The sequence below is a fragment of the Charadrius vociferus genome, unplaced genomic scaffold, assembly GCF_000708025.1.
Source record: "Charadrius vociferus isolate BGI_N301 unplaced genomic scaffold, ASM70802v2 scaffold377, whole genome shotgun sequence".
Taxonomy (NCBI): Eukaryota; Metazoa; Chordata; class Aves; order Charadriiformes; family Charadriidae; genus Charadrius; species Charadrius vociferus.
The window spans coordinates 1058652-1077774 of NW_009649456.1; the positions used below are offsets into that span (position 1 = coordinate 1058652).

General features: G+C 42.0%; 1 protein-coding gene across 1 annotated transcript in view; it reads right to left on the minus strand.

Moving 5' to 3' along the window:
• Nucleotides 1–19123, minus strand: part of RGMB (repulsive guidance molecule family member b) — a 98396-nt gene that overhangs the window by 18552 nt on the left and 60721 nt on the right. The window contains exon 2 of the mRNA XM_009889712.1: nt 124–432. Within this exon, the coding sequence (XP_009888014.1) occupies nt 124–432 (309 nt within the window). The remainder of the gene's footprint in view (nt 1–123; nt 433–19123) is intronic.

The following is a 19123-nucleotide window of genomic DNA, read 5'->3' on the forward strand; positions in this document are numbered from 1 at the left end:
CAGAACAGGAAAAACCCCGTGGTAACCCTGAGGTGGGGAGAAGGTGGGGAGCACGGGCAGCCCCCCCTGCCCAGGGGTGCTCCTCCGCCTGCCCCTCCACTCCCTTCCCGGCCGGGCACTCACCTGACCCGTACCCACACCATCGGCGCGACCCCGGCCCTTGGTCCCCTGCCACCAACACCCGGCCTGAAACCCACCCCTCGTCCCTGCCGTGGCTGAGTGCCCATCCTCCGCACACCTCCCGGCTCCCCGCCGCCAATAGCTCTGTACTTACCCAAAGAGCTCACTTGACAAGCTGCACACACAGCATAGCCTCCACCACCCCCGGGTTTGGGTTTCCCCCTTGTGAGGCTGCCCACCATCTCTTTTCTCTTCGCACCTGCTAGTTGGCTTCTCTTTATGTTGGGCACCCAGTTCACAGGCTGTCGGCCCCTGTAGGAACAACAGTGACAAGTCCATATACAACATCTATCTGGAAATCTGACCTCACAAATGCAGAGGCAGAATGTAGAAACTGGGAAGGCGGGCGAACAGACAGGGGGAAAAAACTTACAAACTTGGTCTTGTGGCTGCAAAAGTCTTGGTTGGATTACTAGAAAAGCAATGGATCCAACCTGATGTTTCTCCGGCTCTTTATGTTTTCACCCCTGAATTTGCTACATGGTATTTTGGGGGAGCAGATGTGCCTCTGATGTTTTGGGGGCCTAGGGGCTATGTTGCGCCCTGGGTAGGTACATCTTAGAATGTCCAGTCCTTTGCCTTCTCTGCTGCATGTGTCACTGAGTTCTCCCTTCCTCACTCCAGCAGTAGATGGATCTGAAGAAAACCGTTGGAAGTTTCTTAAGGGCTTCAAGATGCTTTGGGTGAGGCCCTAATCCAGAAGGGAGGCAGTCCTCAGTCTGTTCACAAGTCTGCACCCACAGCCTGTGGTGGTCTGTCAGTCACAGATCACTGTGTGGGGCAGTGGGAGCTTAGAGCTCCTGAAACTTCCTTCCCCTTTCTGACAGTGGAAGCAGGCTCTTCTTGGTGAGAGCATTTCAAACAGCTCCATTCATAGCTCACAGAAACATGGGATTTTAATTTATACAATCTCTTTGGAGCTTGAAAATCCACTGTTGCAATCAGGAAAGTTGCAGCTTTGATTAAAAATCCTAAAGGCAAGACTCATGTTGTTTCTTACCCACCTTAAATAAGCACAAAGGAGATTGGGTGCATAAAATAATGATGAGTGAGAGTTCAAAGCAATCCCAGAAAGCTGGCCTTAGAGGTTGTTTTCTGATGCGATTCCAGCTCTTTACCATTCTTCTTCTTTGTTGAGTAAGTGCCAACACAGCAAATATAATTTAGCAGGGCAAAGCCCTTTTCTTTCAGTAAACATTAGTCAATGTATCTGAGAAGTCAGCTTTTCCAATCTTAAAAAAATACGGTCATTAAATAAACACTTTGAGTAGGGTCTGAAAGAGACCTTTCCTCTGTTATCAAGGCAAGGGTCCTGGTGAGGGAAATGTCTCCTCACCTCTAACTTTTGTCAGATTCCCAAGCTTGGTTTGACACCAAGAGGCATTATTATTTCCAAAGCAGTTTTTTCAAGTGCTGAATAACTGGTGGGGAAGGGCAAAAAAAGCACAAAGAATAGCAGGCTCTTCTCTTTCATAACTTTTCAGACGTGACCTGTCTTATATCAATTACCTAGCAATCTGGTATCTCTATACGTTTACACTGATGTTCATTGTTAGCAGGTGCCTCTAATAAGTGCCTCTGATCATCTGATTTTAACAGAAATGGTGTTTCACGTCTATACCACAGATATCTAAAGTGCTTTCCAAGCAGGAACTGATGTTTGGAATATCCCCCTGAGACATGTCCCCAACACATTTTATCTGTACAGATGCACTGTCACACCAACACCATCCCAACATGCAGAAGATGATAGTTTTCCTGCTCTTTAGAAGGCAAAAATGGGGGAGGAAGGCAAAAGAAAGAGATCAAATACTAGGCAGAAAACGAGAGAACTGCTAAGGTTCTGTTAAGACATAGAATAATAGAATGGTTTGGGTTGGAAGGGACCTTAAAGATCATCTAGTTCCAACCTCCCTGCCGTGGGCAGGGATACCTTCCACTAGACCAGGTTGCTCAAAGCCTCATCCAGCCTGGCCCTGAACACTTCCAGGGATGGGCCCTCCGCAACTTCTCTGGGCAACCTGTTCCAGTGCCTCACCGCCTTCACAATAGAGAATTCCTTCCCAATATCTAATCTTAATCTACCCTCTTTCAGTTTAAAACCATTACTCCTCATCCTATGGCTAAACTCCCTGATAAAGGGTCCCACCCCACCTTTCCTGTAGGCCTCCTGTAGGCGCTGAAAGGCTGCAATAAGGTCTCCCTGGACTCTTCTCTTCTCCAGGCCGAACAGCCCCAACTCTCTCAGCCTGTGTTCATAGGAGAGGTGTTCCAGCCCTCTGATCATCTTCATGGCCCTCCTCTGGACCCACTCCAACAGGTCCCTGTCCTTATGTTGAGGGCCCCAGAGTTGGATGCAGTACTCCAGGTGGGGTCTCATGGGAGTGGAGTAGAGGGGCAGAATCACCTCTCTCAGCCTGCTGGCCTCACTTCTTTTGATGCAGCCCAGGATCCAGTTGGCTTTCTGAGCTGTGAGTGCACATTGCTGGCTCATGTTGAGCTTCTCATACACCAGCGCCCCCATGTCCTCCTACTCTGGGCTGTTCTCAATCCATTCTCTGCCCAGCCTGTATTTGTGCTTTGTGTTGCCCTGACCCACATGTGAGACCTTGCACTTGGCCTTGCTGAATGTCATAAAGTTCGTATGGGCCCACCTCTCAAGGTTAGTACAGGCCCACCTCTCAAGCCTGTCCAGGTCCCTCTGGATGGCATCTCTTCCTTCTAGCATTTAGACCACACCACACAGCTTGGTGTCATCGGCAAACTTGCTGATCCATGTCGCTGACAAAGATGACAAAAATGTTAGCGCTTGTCCCAATATCAACTCCATGAGGAATTCTCTTTGTCACTGGTGTCCACTTGGAAATCAAGCCATTGACCGCAACCCTTTGAGTGTGACCATCCAGCCAATTCCTTAATCCACCGAATGGTCCACCCATCAAATCCATGTCTTTCCAATTTAGAGACCAGGTTGTCATGTGGGACAGTATCAAATGCTTTGCACAAGTCCAGGTAGATGATGTCAGTTGGTCTTCTCTTATCCACCAATGCTGTAACCCCATCATAGAAGGCCACCAAGTTTGTCAGACATGATTTGCTTTTAGTGAAGGCATGTTGGCTGTCACCAATCACCTCCTTGTTTTCCATGTGCCTTAGCAGAGTTTATAGAAAATATTTTAGTAAAATGCAATTTTATACATTCCTAAATGACACTGAAAAAAAAAAAAAAGAAAGGAAGAAATGACAAGAAATACAAAGGAAAGTGTGATGTTCTCATAGTCAAGGTGGAAGTTGAGTATCCTTCATCCCTGCATTACTACTACCACCACTGTCCTAAGTATTGTTACTGTTTTACCCACATTACTCTTTATAGAAATCCCAATGCTCAGTGTCTGTATTGGCAGCTGCTAAGGGCTCTGGTTTTAAAATTTAGGACACCGTTTATTGCACACAGACCTAGGCAACACACATTTTTCCTTGAAGAGCTTTATTTCCTCTTCAGTTACACTGATATACGTGCATTAGAGCTACTCCTAGTGCCCTTTGGTAATAACTAACAGGAGAAATAAAATAAAATGAGAAATAAAAGGAGAAAGGTTAAAGGAAAGCTTAAAACTGAGGAGTTTTTTTACATTAGGTGGAGGCGTCTGAAATAGTTGGTCTAGCTGTAAGTCTGGCAGCTGATGCGTGTGAAGACAGGCAGTTTGGGAGTCAGAGTTTTCTGAGGCCAGGCATGAACCTGAAGGGCACAAGGTAGTGGGAGGTGGGCCAATTTGACAACCAGAAGCAGTGTAGCCACCTCCTGTGGAGGTGAATCCAAGATAATTAGTCCTGATGAGAGTGGTTAATTATTGTCACCAAAGTGACATAGCATACCAGAGCTGGTGTCTCTACAGACACACGTCCTGAGTGTCCTTCTTCTAGTGGACTACAAATATGTAATTCTGATCAAAGTCCCATTGCCACCAGAGAATTCAGAGCTGACATTGACACCTGAGCACAGGCTATAAAATGGAGGCAGGCAAGGCATGTCAGAACATCAGCTACTGTCAGATAAGAAAAAAATATTTATTTCAGTGCATCTAGTTCTGTCATTTATTTTTGGAGACTTTCAAACAGTCTTTTGGTGTGAGAAGATGTATGATTGGAACCCACTTATGGAAACAGCAGCATAATTCTGCCAAATGAAGTGCCGAAATATGTTTTCCCAACACCTGATACAAACTGTTTGGCAGCTGTTGGAGAGATGTCTGCTATGGGTAGCAGAAGATTGAACCTGCAAGGCAAAGCTAGAAATTTAAAGGAGGAATGCCAACCTCCAGTGAGCTCAGAACGAGCTCTAAAATACCAGTTGGCATTTGAATAGAATTTGGTTGATTCCCTTTTTTAGAAGATGCTCCTGGGAAGGGTTTTGGTTTCTTGCTATTAAACGTTAGGGTCCTGCAACATCCAAGGCTTGCAATGTTTTTCCATATGAACCTAGGCATGATAAAGACTTTTGACAGGTGTTTAATTTAGAAGTAAGCTTGCAGCTGCTTCAGATAGGAATAGGGGGGTTGTCTCAAGAGCTGTTGTAAGTGGCTGGAATGTGGCACTTAAAGGTGCTGCCGCTGGAGGTCGTGGGTATCTGTGATTGCAGGTATCTGTCCTGTTCACTGAGTAGATGCCATTTTTTACAAAAGCAGTACAGACTTTGCATATTGGGTAGGATTTGAATGGGGACCTAGTGACATAGCTGGTCATATTTAGGTCTTGAACTATACAAGGATTGTTCTTGCAGCAAGGGAGAAACATAAGAAATTTTTTTTCAGAATTAGATGACAGTGGATGGGAAAAGACTGAGTGACTTTCAGTAGGATGATTAGGGACAGAGAAGGATAACCAGGTGGAGTTTGGAAAAAAAAAAACCTCAAGTCATGAGATTTTTAAAGACCTAGTGGGCCAAAACAATCAATATCTGTGAGACACCAAGATAGAGATAATGTCCTGACTTTTAAATTGTTTTCTATAGGTAGTGTGTAAATACTTAGATTTATATAGTAGAGTCCCTTCCAAAATAGAATAAAATTATCTGAATGACAGAGAAACATTATTTCTGTAGGGCTAGCATAACAGGTATGAAGGAAACTAGGTTAAACTTACAAGATAATCTCTTTATCTTGGGATACTGAGTCTGGTAGCAAAGGAGCAGGTTGGGAATGTTAATGTCTGAGAGCATCAAATCCCGTGTTAATATGACCAGCTATCGGCAGCACTTTAGGAGGCAAGTCTAATCATGACTTTGCAGTGTTTTGTGAGTTGCAGTTTTCTGAGATCTGATGAGAGTTGACTTCTCAGATCATCACCCAGATCATTCTTAGATCATGAGGATGAATTATTGTAAAAGGTTGTTGTGGTTTGGGCCTCAAAACAGTACAGAGGTATACTGAAAGGATGAATTCTGTGGCCAAAAGCCCTCTGTGGTAGGAAGGATGATTGTGATTCCACAATTCATTATAATAATTTTGTTGTTCATAAAGCAAAAAGCAAGTTCTTAAGTCAATGGTAGGGGTGTGATGAAAGCTTTCCACCCAACACAGGGCTCCTGCAGGCAAGTCTGGAAACTTCACGGTCTAGGTGCTCTGTTTGTCCTAGTTGCAGAGACTTTGAATGGGAGGGCTGGGGGGAAAGTGGTCCTTTTCACAGCTGACTAATGTCTTTCCAGCAGCTTAGCAATGAATTAACATCATGGGGAATCAGCAGAGGCTTCTCTAAACTGTGGTTGCTTTGCACATTGATTTTAGTCAGTCCTGCATGCAGTGTAAGTGCAGTCTAGCGAATGATGGATATGATATGTCATGGAAGTGCTGGTGGCTATGTGTCTGAGTACGCTTACACAAATCCTACAGGATGTGTTTTGTAGTATTCAAGCAATGTATGTTTGAAGTAGAGTGGTGAGGTTGGACATAATTTTGAACAAGTGCTGTGGTAACTTGATGGAAGTAGATACACCAAGAGAGGCTTAATCTGTACAAATTTCAGACTGGTGAGTTCTGGGCCTGATAGGTATGTGGGACAACTGCCATTGAGATTAAATGGGGAAACAACTAAATGACCCTTTTTTTAGCAATAATTAAGTCTGTGGAAACTGTGCCCACAGGCTGGACTGAAAGCAAGCCCCAGAGCATTGGAGATAGCATAAGCAGCAGCTGTCTGGCTGTGGGTGGGAAAAGAAGCCAGAGAAAACCAGAGGAGAGCAAGAGAACAACTAGCATGGCCCTCATAGAAAGCCAAAAGAAAGAAAGATGTCAGGGGGCCTCTGAACTAGAATGACAGCCTTTGGATTCTTCTCTTGTTTGAGCCTACCGTGGTTACAGAAGCAGGCATTGTGTACATTCCTTGTAAATGAACAAAACTGAATAAAACTGACTGCCATCTCCTCTTCAGAGAAACAACCTGTGAGGGCCCAGATACTGGCTAACCTTTCAGGCAAAAATGAGCCACAATGTTTTAGATCAATGCCTCAGGGGCTGAAAAGTCTAAAATGGGCCAGAAGGTGACAGAAATCACATAGCTGCATTCAAAACAATTTTGAGTGCTGCTGCTGCTGTTTCTTGTCTTTCTGTTCCTGTTTGGCCAAATGAGGTATTTTCAGTAAAGACTGAAACAATTTTCTACTGTAGAGTACCTCAGTCTTGTGCTGTGAGCTACTCTATGATTTAAAAAGATGAATGATATATTGTGCAACCCCCATTTAGAATTTCTTTAGTTTATCTCTTCTCCATATATTGCAAGTCCTGTTTGTTCTACTCCACTCACCTGGACAGATTGGTAGTGAACTTCAGAAGACAGTCTTTCCCTGTTTGTGAACATCAGAGAAGCAATGAATGTTAATGCTTTCTATGCAACAAAGTAAACAAAAGTAGTTCATTCTGTTGAAATAGCCCATAAAATCTTTGTAAGGAGCAGACCTGGAGTGGTCATCCAGGATTTGTTTAATTGTTCTTAAACATTTTTTAATTGATGAGTTTCATGTATAACCTTGAATATAGGCAGAGACAGAAATTTTGCAGCCTCCATCAGCAACTTGCTCCATTGAATAACTCATATTTTCAGTCTCATCCATATCTAACCTAAATCCCATACTTCTATTCTCATTAAGAGATGCAGTCCCAATCCCAGATTCCTTGCTAGCATCTTTATATGTCCATAGAAGAGATTAATGTATTTCCATTCCATCTTTTTGGTTTTGGATAACTCAGATTCTGTTCCCTAGAATAACTTCTTATTATAATTTTCCAAAGCTTTTGTCCTTTTTGCTATTCTCTAAAATGTCTGCAGTTTGCTGTTGTCTGCAAATGTAAGCTATTAAAAAAAAAAAAAAAAATAATCAGCTGTTGTCTGAACTGACATTTTATCTGTTTCTACCTGGACACTTTGGGTGAAAGCTTGATGACGGTTCTGGATTCATTCCCAGAACTCCAGGGTAAGTTCCAAGTGACCACTGGAACTGGGGCTCTCCTCTTTATTTTGCCGAAATGATACACTGCCAAAACCCATGTGCTCATAATATTTCTTACTATTAAAATGTAGCAAGGACATGCAATGGATCATATTTAATCAGAAAGCAGTAATGACAGTATGAGCAGAGAATCCCTTTCAGTTAAATACAAAATAGGCTTTACAAACAGGTTTGAGACAGACTGGGCATTATGGCTGAGATTCTTTATGTAGTCATGTTGGTTTTATACTAAAACGGTTGAACTAGCTTTCCTGGAGCTACACCCCTTTGAGGAGGTAAGCACAATCTGGATGTGTTTATCACAGCAATTCACTGGGGTTATTGAAAAAATTATGTTATTACAGGTTTTTCCTGCTTGTACTGCTTTGTCTCCAAAAGTTCCTGTTACAGGCACAGCCTCATTGTGCTCAAAGGCTGTTAAAGCAAATCAGGAAGACAGGAGAAAGAGACAGTAGACTGGATAGGAGAAAGGCATTAAAGTAGGGGAAAAAAGAGAGCAAAAGCAGACTATGACTGTCTACGAAGAAATTATATGTATGATCTTCAGTAGGTGAGATTTATTAGCTAAGATCTAGTATATGGTAGCATTCCCCATCAGAAAAAAACAGTCATGGAAGCCTTCTTGTTGCTTTGAACTCAGACAACCCACACCCAGGGCAGGGAATTCTGCATCTGACTGTGCTGCAATTCAGCTTCACGTTTGGCTTCCTGGAGTAAATTCTCTCTTCACTTCACCATAGCTTCCTCTCTGTCTTTCTCGCTTTTTATTGCAATTTTATTGCTAAATCTAAGGAACTGTCACAGGGCAATTTCAAGTAGAACTGCAGGTTCTGATATGCATCACAGGTGTTCTCCAGTTGTCATATAATTGTAGATCTGCCGCTGCCACCTGTATTTCCCTTAAACTTATATCCTGATAACTGCTTCCACATATGCATATCTGCCTGGGCTTCAAAAGGGTTTTGCCTAGGCATAGGAGCTTGCCTGGACAGGTCAATTTACAGGCTGGGTACAAGCTAGAGATAAGGTCAAGGAACAGCATGGAAAGCAAAGCACTGCGATGAGCAGAAAAAGTGGAAATCTTCCCTTTGACCCCCCCTGAGTTGTAACTGAGCCTCCCTCATCCCTGTGCCTGTTAGCCCATCTCATGCTACTGCATACTGCTGTAAGAAGTCTTCTTGAAGAACAAAACCAGAATGAGCTTATTAGATCATTTCATCAGAAATAGTGATTTAACCAAGTTGCGATTCCTAGTCCACACTCAGACTCAGGTGGAAAGTTAAATATTGTATACTTCCTCCCACTGTCCTGCCTACTGATAAATCATTGATCAGTAAATATGCCCTTGTTTGAACATTTCATATATGTGTTCAGCTGCAAAAAAGAGGCTAAACTTTCAAACTGCTTTCTAAATGAGAACATCTGAGGAGTACGTAGCATATAAAAAAAGGTGTGTCTGAGGGATATTTTTTGTAGCCATTGTTTTGATGGCACTGAACAGTAATTACTACAATGTTTATTATTTAGCATATCAAAGATTTTAAAATTATTTACTCTTGCATTTCTTTTTGGGTAATTTATTCTATAAACAGATTTAATTTGACTAAAAGAAAGCCAAATTTGTTTCATTGTTTTGATGCCTTAATGGATGTGGGTTGGGTCATGGTAATTATATAGGTCTGTTGCCTGTTTTTGTGTTTTTGTGCAGCTTGCAAAACAACTTTTCACCTGCCATGATAGCTGGAAGTCATACTGTCCCTAATGATTGCATCATGAAGTGGAGGAGCAAGTTGCTGTTGAGGAGGTGAGATAATGACACGTAAAAAGCAAACGACTGGTTTACACATCGAAATATATCTCTTTTACCCTTTACCTTTGGCTGCAGTGGCTGGATCCCCAGTCTGTGCACAATTGCTAGCATGCCAGGATCTCCCCGTATCAGACAGAGAGGCTGGAGCATCAGTGCCCTGTTCCCACATGCAGTTTCTAATTTTGATCCTTTTTTCCTAACATTGGTAAAGGATTTTTCATGCTTTTGGGGTTGACCTGTATAGTACCTGCTAACTACACAAAACTAATCATCCTAGAGTGTCTGAAGTCTTGATTTCACAGGGAGGGGGTGGGGTGGGTTTCAGGCTGGGAGCCCTCGGTTTCAACTCTATGCTGGGACATTCTCCTCCTGCTTACAAATTGCTGTTTCTGAGAAAATACACCATGCTCGAAAAGGTGAGTTTCAGAGGGGCAGCTTCATAGGGATCATATGTATCACACATCACTGGTGTTACAATTTCTGGTCCCATAGCATGGATGGACCCCACTTCTTTCCTCAAGACACATGGACGGTCAGGATTTCCACAGCGTATCGGGACAATTCATAAATGATTGCACTGGAACCAGAAATTGGTATTTGGGTTTCTCTTCCACAGAAAAAGAGGAATGTTGGGGAAAAATAATGCTTTCTGGGTCTTGTTCTTGCAGGAGCTGGCAGGGCAGTTCTAGGGTGTGAGAGCTGGGCAGTACTTCCTGCTGCCGGCATGTGCCACAGTCTAGGGTTGCTGTGTATCAGTGATTGACTATACACTAATTCACACACAAAGCTGCCAAACACGATCTAATTAATTCTTCCTGGTAGAGCAGTATGAATCTCTACTACAGGCTCTTGCCTGACTTTAGGTATCTGAGTGGTTACTTAGAAGTCTGGTCCTTTTCTGATCTGTGGGGAGAGAGAAAGGACATCATCAAGGGGCAGCAGCAAGGCTGGAGTGCCAGAGAAGACTGGAAGACTTCAATTAATTATTTTTTTTTATTTTCATAAGCATTTTTACGGAAGCCCCTATTTCTCTGGCCAAAGAACCAATCTTCGCTCAAGATATACTTCTGTAAATCCTCAGAAAAAGTTAGTTTGTTCCTACTCTAAGTGAAATGACTCAGCTGAGCAGGGTAGGAACTGCTATGTTTTAGATCAGAATTACACTGCTAAAGGTTTCTTCATTTCCTATTGAGCTTAGGTTTGTAAATGGTAGCAATTTTTTTTTTCTTTTTGACTGATCAACTCACAAACCTCTTAAGAATCTAGTGACACTTCAGAAGAAAGTAAAGAAATACAATAGTTTGATAGTCCACTGCTAAATTTGATAAGGGTTTCCCATTTAACTACCTCAGGATCCTTCTCCTTTATTGTATGAAGTTGAATCTGTGAAATGCTTAGCTTCACTATTTAAATAAAAAGCATTGCTTATATGTTTTCATTCTGTATTCATTATCTGAATGCATTAAGTGAGTTATATTGTCAGTTGAGTTAAACACAGATGCCAGGAACTAAGAAAACTGTGCTTTTTGCTGTTTTCTTCTTTTTTTCAATGAAAACTAAAATTATTACAAAAATGTGTCAGCAAGGAGAGAAGTTTTTCTAAAGTTTCTTTGAAAGATGTTTTCAGTCAGGAGAATTAAAACTCTAAAGCAATCTGACACACGGTATGAAAGAGAAAAGCCTGTTGTTATGTTATTAATTTTCCTCACAGTACTGGCGTTTGTTTGCAGAGTAGCAGGCAGGTGATAGAGTGCTCAGAGTTTTCCAATTATCCTCCTATTCTTCGCTTCACGGGTGTTAATTTTTCATCTGTATGTCATAGTTTAGTGACACTGAATTTCTCGTATATTTTTGAGGTGTAATTCACCACAAATTGTTTTGAGATACCTAAAAAGGTGACTTTTCATTACAATGTAATTTTTTGAGTTATTAATCCATTTATACAGCAATACACAGTGCTTAGTTCTAGTGTGGATACCTGAGCACATGAAGACATCTTATCTTTGATTGCTTTGAAGTAGTCTACCACTACTCTGTCAAGAAATGCTCATCTAAAAATAACAGGGAAAATATAGCTCCAAAACTTTTCTTCTAAAAGAAATATTTTCACTAAAAATCTACTTTATTAATCTGCTGGGAGGCAGGAAGAGTACATAACGCTGTGACATCTGGTTAAGCAAGGACATTTGAAAGCCCATCATGCTTACCAGTGCTGTGGTAGAAACATTATTTGGGAGCAAGGAGAGGTGCTGCTTCTCTTAAAGTCTGCATGAACTGGGCTAGATGTGAATGGGTTTTTGATTTTGTCTGTTTCCACATCTAATCGCACATTGTGCTGTGCTTTGGTCGGCTTTGTGACCCTTTTGTAATTTTGGAGTTCCATGAATTCAGGGTTAAGTGGTTTATTTTTTAATTCACCTGCCACGTAGACCTACGTTCATAATTTCCTTAATGTAATCAAATTATATTACGCTCCCTATTTGAGAAAGGAAGAGATTTGTAAGTAAGTGCATATGTAACAGAGAGGTGTCTAACTCTCACCAGCTTACAGCAGGAGCTAGTCTCTGTCAGTGTCTTGGACAACAGTACTGGGCTAAATTGCCCCTCTTTGTATATACAGTGTATAAGGAAACAAAAGTGGTAGATCATAGAGTCATAGAATGGTTTAGGTCAGAAGGGACCTTGAGGATCATCTAGTTCCAAACCCCCTGCCATAGGCAGGGACACCTCCCACTAGACCAGATTGCTCAAACCCCCATCCTTGAACCCCATCCTTGAACACCAGCCTTGAACACCTCCAGGGAGGTGTTCCACATCTACTCTGTTTTTGTAAGAAAACAAGGTTTATACAACCGTACTTACTGTAAGGGGGGTGTATGTGTGTGTGCCCCTTTTCTCAGCTAACTTGGAAGCTTACTGGGTATTGCTAAGCAAGTTTGACAGAGAGGAAATGGTGCAAATATGTGAACTCCGTGCAAGTTTCATGGAAAGAGGCACCCTGATAGACAAGGAGCCTTTGTCCATGTGGCCATAGAGAGAAGGATCCATGGCTGGATCAACACTTTTTAGACATTGAAGAATCCCTACAGGGCAGAAAACCTGTTTGAGGAGGGGTGGAGAGCACAGTCTGAACACCCAAACACTATGAAAGCTTCAATCACTATTTCACTCTGTGTAGACATGACAGAATCCTTTTCACTGTCATAATTTCTCTTCTGAGCTGATGCTTTTTAAAGCAGGCTTTACGTTTCTGGCAAGTTTGAAGGGTTTCCTCCAGGCACACAAGTGCTGGCTTCATTTCACCTTGCAAACAGGGTGTTAAACACAGTCTTGCTGAGTTTATGCCAAGGGATCTTTTTCCTATCACTCTCACCATCTGTACCTTTATTAGAAATCTCTCAGGGAAATAAATAATGTTTGAGCAAGTACATTATGCTCACAGACCCTCCTCCATGCAAAGGACCCAAGCAGAGACCCAGGCCTGCCCACCACACCCCTATACCTGCTGCGTAACTGTCAAGCCACTGCGATTTACTTGTCTTTTCAGTAGGAGTAAAAGTATAATAACTATTTCAGCTTTTACAGAGCTCAGCAAATCTAACTATCTCCAGATGGAGAAATGAAATTGTAATTCTCACCTCTGGCATGTTTGGGTAAAGTTTGGGTAAAAACCACAAAAGTATTTAACAAATTATGTTAGCCTTTATGTTTCTTTTCTTTGAGGCTTACTTTTCTGTATGCATTTTAAGGGGGGAACACAATGCAGCACACTGTGTCCCCCGTTGTTAAGGAGCTTGTTTTCTCACCTCGCTAGCACATCTACCAGCCTTGATGGACCTGGAAGTACAGAGTGTACTTTCCACCTGCAGTGGAAGGATATAACATGTTTTGATCCAATGGCCGGTGGAAACCATGCCGATACCACATTACAGGCTCCTGTTGCACTCGTTGATTTTGTTTGCTAACTTGAGGCTGTACTGTTGTCCTATTTTATCCCCTGTCTTTCGTTAATTCCTGCACCTCTGGTGTTGCCAAGCCTTGTTGCCAGTTTGGAGATCTGGAAAGGACAGTTTTCCCCATAGCAAATTAGCTTATTCCCCATCCATCTGGGAAAGGATAGATCATTCTGAGGTAATCACTTGTCACAATTTTGGCATGTGCCACAGTGTTTGGAAAACACAGAAAGGTACCAGATGAAGGTCTTTGTGTCCTTTTGGAGTACAAGAGCATTAACACTAGGCTGAAGAAAAAGTGATGGAGGCAAGATTTTACCTTGTGCAGTATTCCTTTAGCTCCTTTTTTCAGTCTGAAGGGACAGGCTATGGCTTCTCATTGCAGTTACTGGGGAAATCCCGGAACTGCAGAAGGGCTGTAGCCTCTGCACCTCCAGGTTTTTGTTCCTAGTGCAGTGGAGATCCATCCCACAACATGCTTTGGGGAGCATTGCAGATTACTGGTGTTTTTTGACACATTTGTAGCCTCTGTATGATTTTCTTATTGTTTCATTGTTGCTGTATTCCTATCTTTCTTTTGGTGAGGCTTACTAGAGAAGTTATAGGGATGGTATAGTTCTTATACATAATAGGGTTGTAAGGACTAAAACTTCTCTCTTCCTTTTTCTCTTTTGTTTCTTCTCTTTTTCTTTTCTTTTTTCTTTTTCTTTATTACTTTTCTTTCTTACTGTTCCTTTTTCTCTTTCCTTTTTCCTTTTCTTTTTGTAGAAAAATAATAAACTTCTTTTGAGGGGTTTTTTTGTCTTCTTTAAATCAAAAGATATTGAAAGACTGATTTTTAACCAACTGCTTTTGTGCATCATTTCCGGATTCTTCTGTTCCCCCTTCTACCCACATTTGACTTTGCATTTCTGTCTTAGTTTTGTCTCTGTCCCCTTAATTCCCTCGCACTGCTCTTTTTTCCATTTTCTGTCACTTTCTGCTCTTTGTAGGTTTTTTTCCCAATTGCTTGTTTTCAGACCTCACTTGATTTCTCTGTGAAATTCTTATTCCCTTCCCACAGTTCTTGCCTTGTGGCTTTTTTTCAGACCTGATCCTTGGTGTATTTAGTTTCCCTTTCCCGGTTGTGCCATCCCATACCTAACCCAGTTGAACCCAATCACAGTTCAATGGCTGAAGTGGCTACAAACTGCAGGGGCTCAGTGGTGTGATTTTAGAGCACCAGTGGTTTATCGGAGCCATATCTGTTTCAAATTGCTACAGCTGTGGTGTGACAGGGCATGGGGGGGTGTGTGTGTGAATGGGGGTAAATGTCAGGTGCAGCACATGAAACACATGCAGCTGTCATACAATGTCCTGCATCCCATTTGGCCTGCTCTCAGGCAACCTAATATTCCCCAAGGGCATTAAGTTAGTGCCTTGGTGTGCCGTGGAATAACATTTTCCTGTACGCTGCCATCTAGGGTGCTATAAACTATCAGTCCCATGTTAGGCTTCCAAATTGCTGAATGTGCTAAAATATCTTTATTTTAGCATGGTCACCGAAGAAAAATGTTAATGTGATTATCTCTGTATGCATATTTTTACCTGCCACTCCTCCCACTTGATTTCTAAATTTTCTGAACTGTTTCAATCTGCTTAGCAGAGGGGACAGGCTGCAAAGAAACAAACTCCTATAACTTTAACTTAAGATTTGTTGAAAGGAACAAAGGAAGAAAGCCAACTCTTCTCTGGGAAGGAAGGCAATATGGTTAGTTTTGCTATTATTAGATGCTGCTAATTCCTGAATCCAGTCATGTGTTAATTAGCAGTGCTACTAAAATGATTAACATTATCTTACTCTGTCAATGTGATACTGTGCTATTATACTCACATGGACCCTGCAATGACTTTAATGTATTGTGAGTAGGAGTCTGACCTACCTTTTATGGCCAATGAATACAGCATGTCATTTGCCATACGGACTTCACATTCCTGCAAAACCAGAAAGATATGAACAATGTTTTCATGCATAGACAGAGAAAGGTAAAATGCACACATGTGTATGTGTGATATGTATATATTTATACACAGCTGATCAGTTGTTTGTTTACAAGGAAATTATAGATCAAGTTCCAACATAAAGAGCATCTTTTCCTGAAGATGTGGGCACGTAGGTTCTGGTTGTGCGTATGGAAAACAAGATCAGCTGCAACAATTCTATCAAACTTGCAAGTAGAAAAAGCCTTCTGATTTGAATCAGCATTTCCAACAAAGCATTAAGTGATTGAGCCATCAGATCTGATCCTGGTAACAGTTAACACCTGACAATTCAGAGGAATTTGAACACATCCTTCTTCAGAAAGTGCCTCTCAAATTAGATAATGCTCTGGGGCATAAGAAAGTACTTCAATTTATATAAATTAAGGCTTGGTCACAAATTCATCGAAGTCAATGGAATGAGTGCAACTGAGTTCATGGTGTTTTAAATTAGGATTTTAGTGGTTAGAAAACTTAAAAGCACAGTTGCTGTTTGACCTTTTACAAACATGCTTTTAATTGAATTTGTAGAGACCTGTGTATTCTGCTTATTATAGTGCATTTTAACTTTACTGAGAAGGAGGCTGTCCCAAGAGCCTAGAAGAGAAAGTGAAGACAAAAAATAACCTCTCCTAATGTCACTTTCCTCTTATCACTCAAGTTACCACAGTGACTGCAAACTTCATCTTGTTTCAAAAACTGTGCATTGCAAAGACATCTTTTTCCCCATGGAGCTATCACTGAGAGTAACTTGCTAGGTTACAACAGCCCAGACAGGAATCCTCTGCATTACACTGCAAATCTGGTAAATAAGATGTAACATCTCCTGTGACAGATTGGTTTACACTGTGTTTCTATCCTCTTTGTGGCTTCTAATTTTTCCAGCACCTTGGAAGTTCATCTCTGTTCTTTGATAACTGCCTTTTCAAGCACTACTTTGGACCATCATAGAATCATAGAAAGGTTTGAGTTGGAAAGGACCTTAAAGATCATTTAGTTCCAACCCCCCTACCATGAGCAGGGATACGACTAAACCAGGTTGGTCAAAGCCCCATCCAACACTTCCAGGGATGGGGCCTCCACAACTTCTCTGGGCAACCTGTTCCAGTGCCTCACCACCCTCCCAGTAAAGAATTTCTTCCCAATATCTAATCTTAATCTACCCCTTTCAGTTCAAAACCATTACCCCTCATCCTATCACTACACTCCCTGATAAAGAGTCTCTGCCCATCTTTCCTGTAGGGCCCCTGTAAGTACTGAAAAGCCATAATAAGGTCTCCCTGGAGTCTTCTCTTCTCCAGGCTGAACAGCCCCAACTCTCTCAGCCTGTGTTCATAGGAGAGGTGCTCCAGCATCCTCATGGCCCTCGTCTTGCTCACTCCAACAGGTCCATGTCCTTGTTATGTTGGGGACCCCACAGCTAGATCCAGTCCTCCAGGTAGGTTCTCATGAGAGTGGAGTAGAGGGGCAGAATCACCTCCCTCGCCCTGCTGGCCATGCTTCTTTTGATGCAGCCCAGGATCCAGTTGGCTTTCTGGGCTGGGATCACATATTGCGGGGTCATGTTGAGCTTCTCATCGGTCACCACTGCCATGTTCTTCTTGGCAGGGCTGCTCTCAACCCATTCTGCACCCAGCTTGTATTTGTGCATGGGATTGCCCTGACCCATGTGCAGCACCTTGCACTTGGCCTTGTTGAATTTTGTGAGGTTCGTACGGGCCCACTTCTCAAGCCTGTCCAGGTCTGTTCCATCTGTTCCCTCCAGCATGTTGACTCCTTATGTTTCCCCTTTTCCAGTCTGTGGGAACTTCACTGGATGGCCATGACTTCTCAAATATGTTGGATAGTGGCTTGGCAAATTCATCTGCCAGTTCCCTCAGTACCCACGGATGTATCTCATCAGGTCCCATGGACTTGTGCACCTTCAGGTTCCTTAGATGTTATGTTAACCATATTATAGCATTAAAACACTGAAACTGCACCAAAAGCACAAACAGACAAACAAAAAGAGAAACCTAAGACATTTATAAAGACCATCGTATACTGGAAACTGCTAAAAATGTTCTGAAAAGTGTAACCACATTCAGCTGTAAGTGGAAGAAGTTCTTTTGAATAGGCAGATGCTCCCAGCCCCTCTGGCAGAAGCAACTGTAGAGACTTCTTGGAGACCTCCTTAAACCACAGCTTAAGTAATTGAATTTTACAAAGTCATTCATCATCAGAAGATTAGAAACCTCAGTGTGAAATTTGTGCAGTTGTTAGATTAATACGGGAAACATTCACACACACACCCTGCGCCGAGATGACAAATCTGCCACAGCTTTTTGCAGTTTCCTGGGCTCCCTGGGGCTGGCACAACAGTAGTTGCCCACTGTGCTTCTTACCCAGGGCTGTTGGACCAATCTGTTCAGTCCAAACTGTGAAAGGGTACACACATTTTGTTAGTATTTAGGAAGGAAAGCACTTAGGGAGAAATTCTAAGGCATTTAAAGAGAAGGTCAATTCAGCAAAGCTATCCTAAGGAGCACAGGCTACTAATAGCGACTAAGTAAAGCAATACATTTCTAGTGTCACTTGCTACTAGCCATGCGGTTGTCATGTTTGGAATCCTAGACATGCGACTGGTCTTGTGATCAAAAGTTCTGTCTTAGGCAAATGTAATGGAGTAGGTGGAAAATCTGACAGAAACCAAGAAAGTTGTGCATCTGTACCAAATATAGATTTCTACTGATTTTTTCACTTTGTTATCTCAAAAAAAGATTAGAGGATCTCACTGCCAAGGGTTAGTTGGTTCCTCTGATGACTATAAACAAATTTTATGGATGAAGAAGAAGAATCACAGAAGTATGAAGCAGCCTGGTCAAAGTGGAAAAGGAAATCTGCAGTAGCTGGAGAGGTTAAACCCAGATAGTGAGTACTACGCTGGTGTTTTGCCTTTGAGGACGTCTTTCCTCCGCTAAATAAGCGAAGTAGTTAGAAGACAGGCTGGTAGAAAATGACAGCAAGGGATTAGGAAGGATAATGAGAAGAACTAGGTCAAGGTGAGGGGAGAGTACTGACTCAGAAATAAATGGTCAGGATGCCAACGGGAAGGCATTAAAATAAAACAAAACAAAAGAAGTCTTGCATGTGAATATGAAGTAAATGGATACATCTATACAACATGTTCTCAGCAGATGTGAACTTGCTTTTCTTGTTCTCCTAGCTAAAAAAATGACCATGTGACAGCATTAACATCAAGCTAATAAAATCTGTTCAGAGGCAGGTGGAAGACAGGGTACATTAACCTGAGTTCAGCGATAAATGTGGTCGTACGGCTTTTTTTCAGCTCCAGGCAAGGAGAGAGTTAGTTCTCATTTGCCTGGAGCATCTTGTGTAAACATATCCTAAATTCAAGTCAGATATTAAAAAGTTTTGAAAGTATCTGTTTGGGAAATTTAGCCTAAATCTTAGCTTTAGTTTAGCCTCTCACCTCTGCAAGTGGTCACTCAAGATAGTGATTAAAGAGCAAGAGCTAAAGTAAGACCATATTCTTCGTGCTGTTTTGGTTCTGTGTCATAGAAGAAAGAACTTGCCAAGGAAATCAAAACAGTAATGTCAGCAAAAACTAAAATCACTTAAACCAAAGAGATCCATTCTATTTTGTGGAGCTGCTGCATA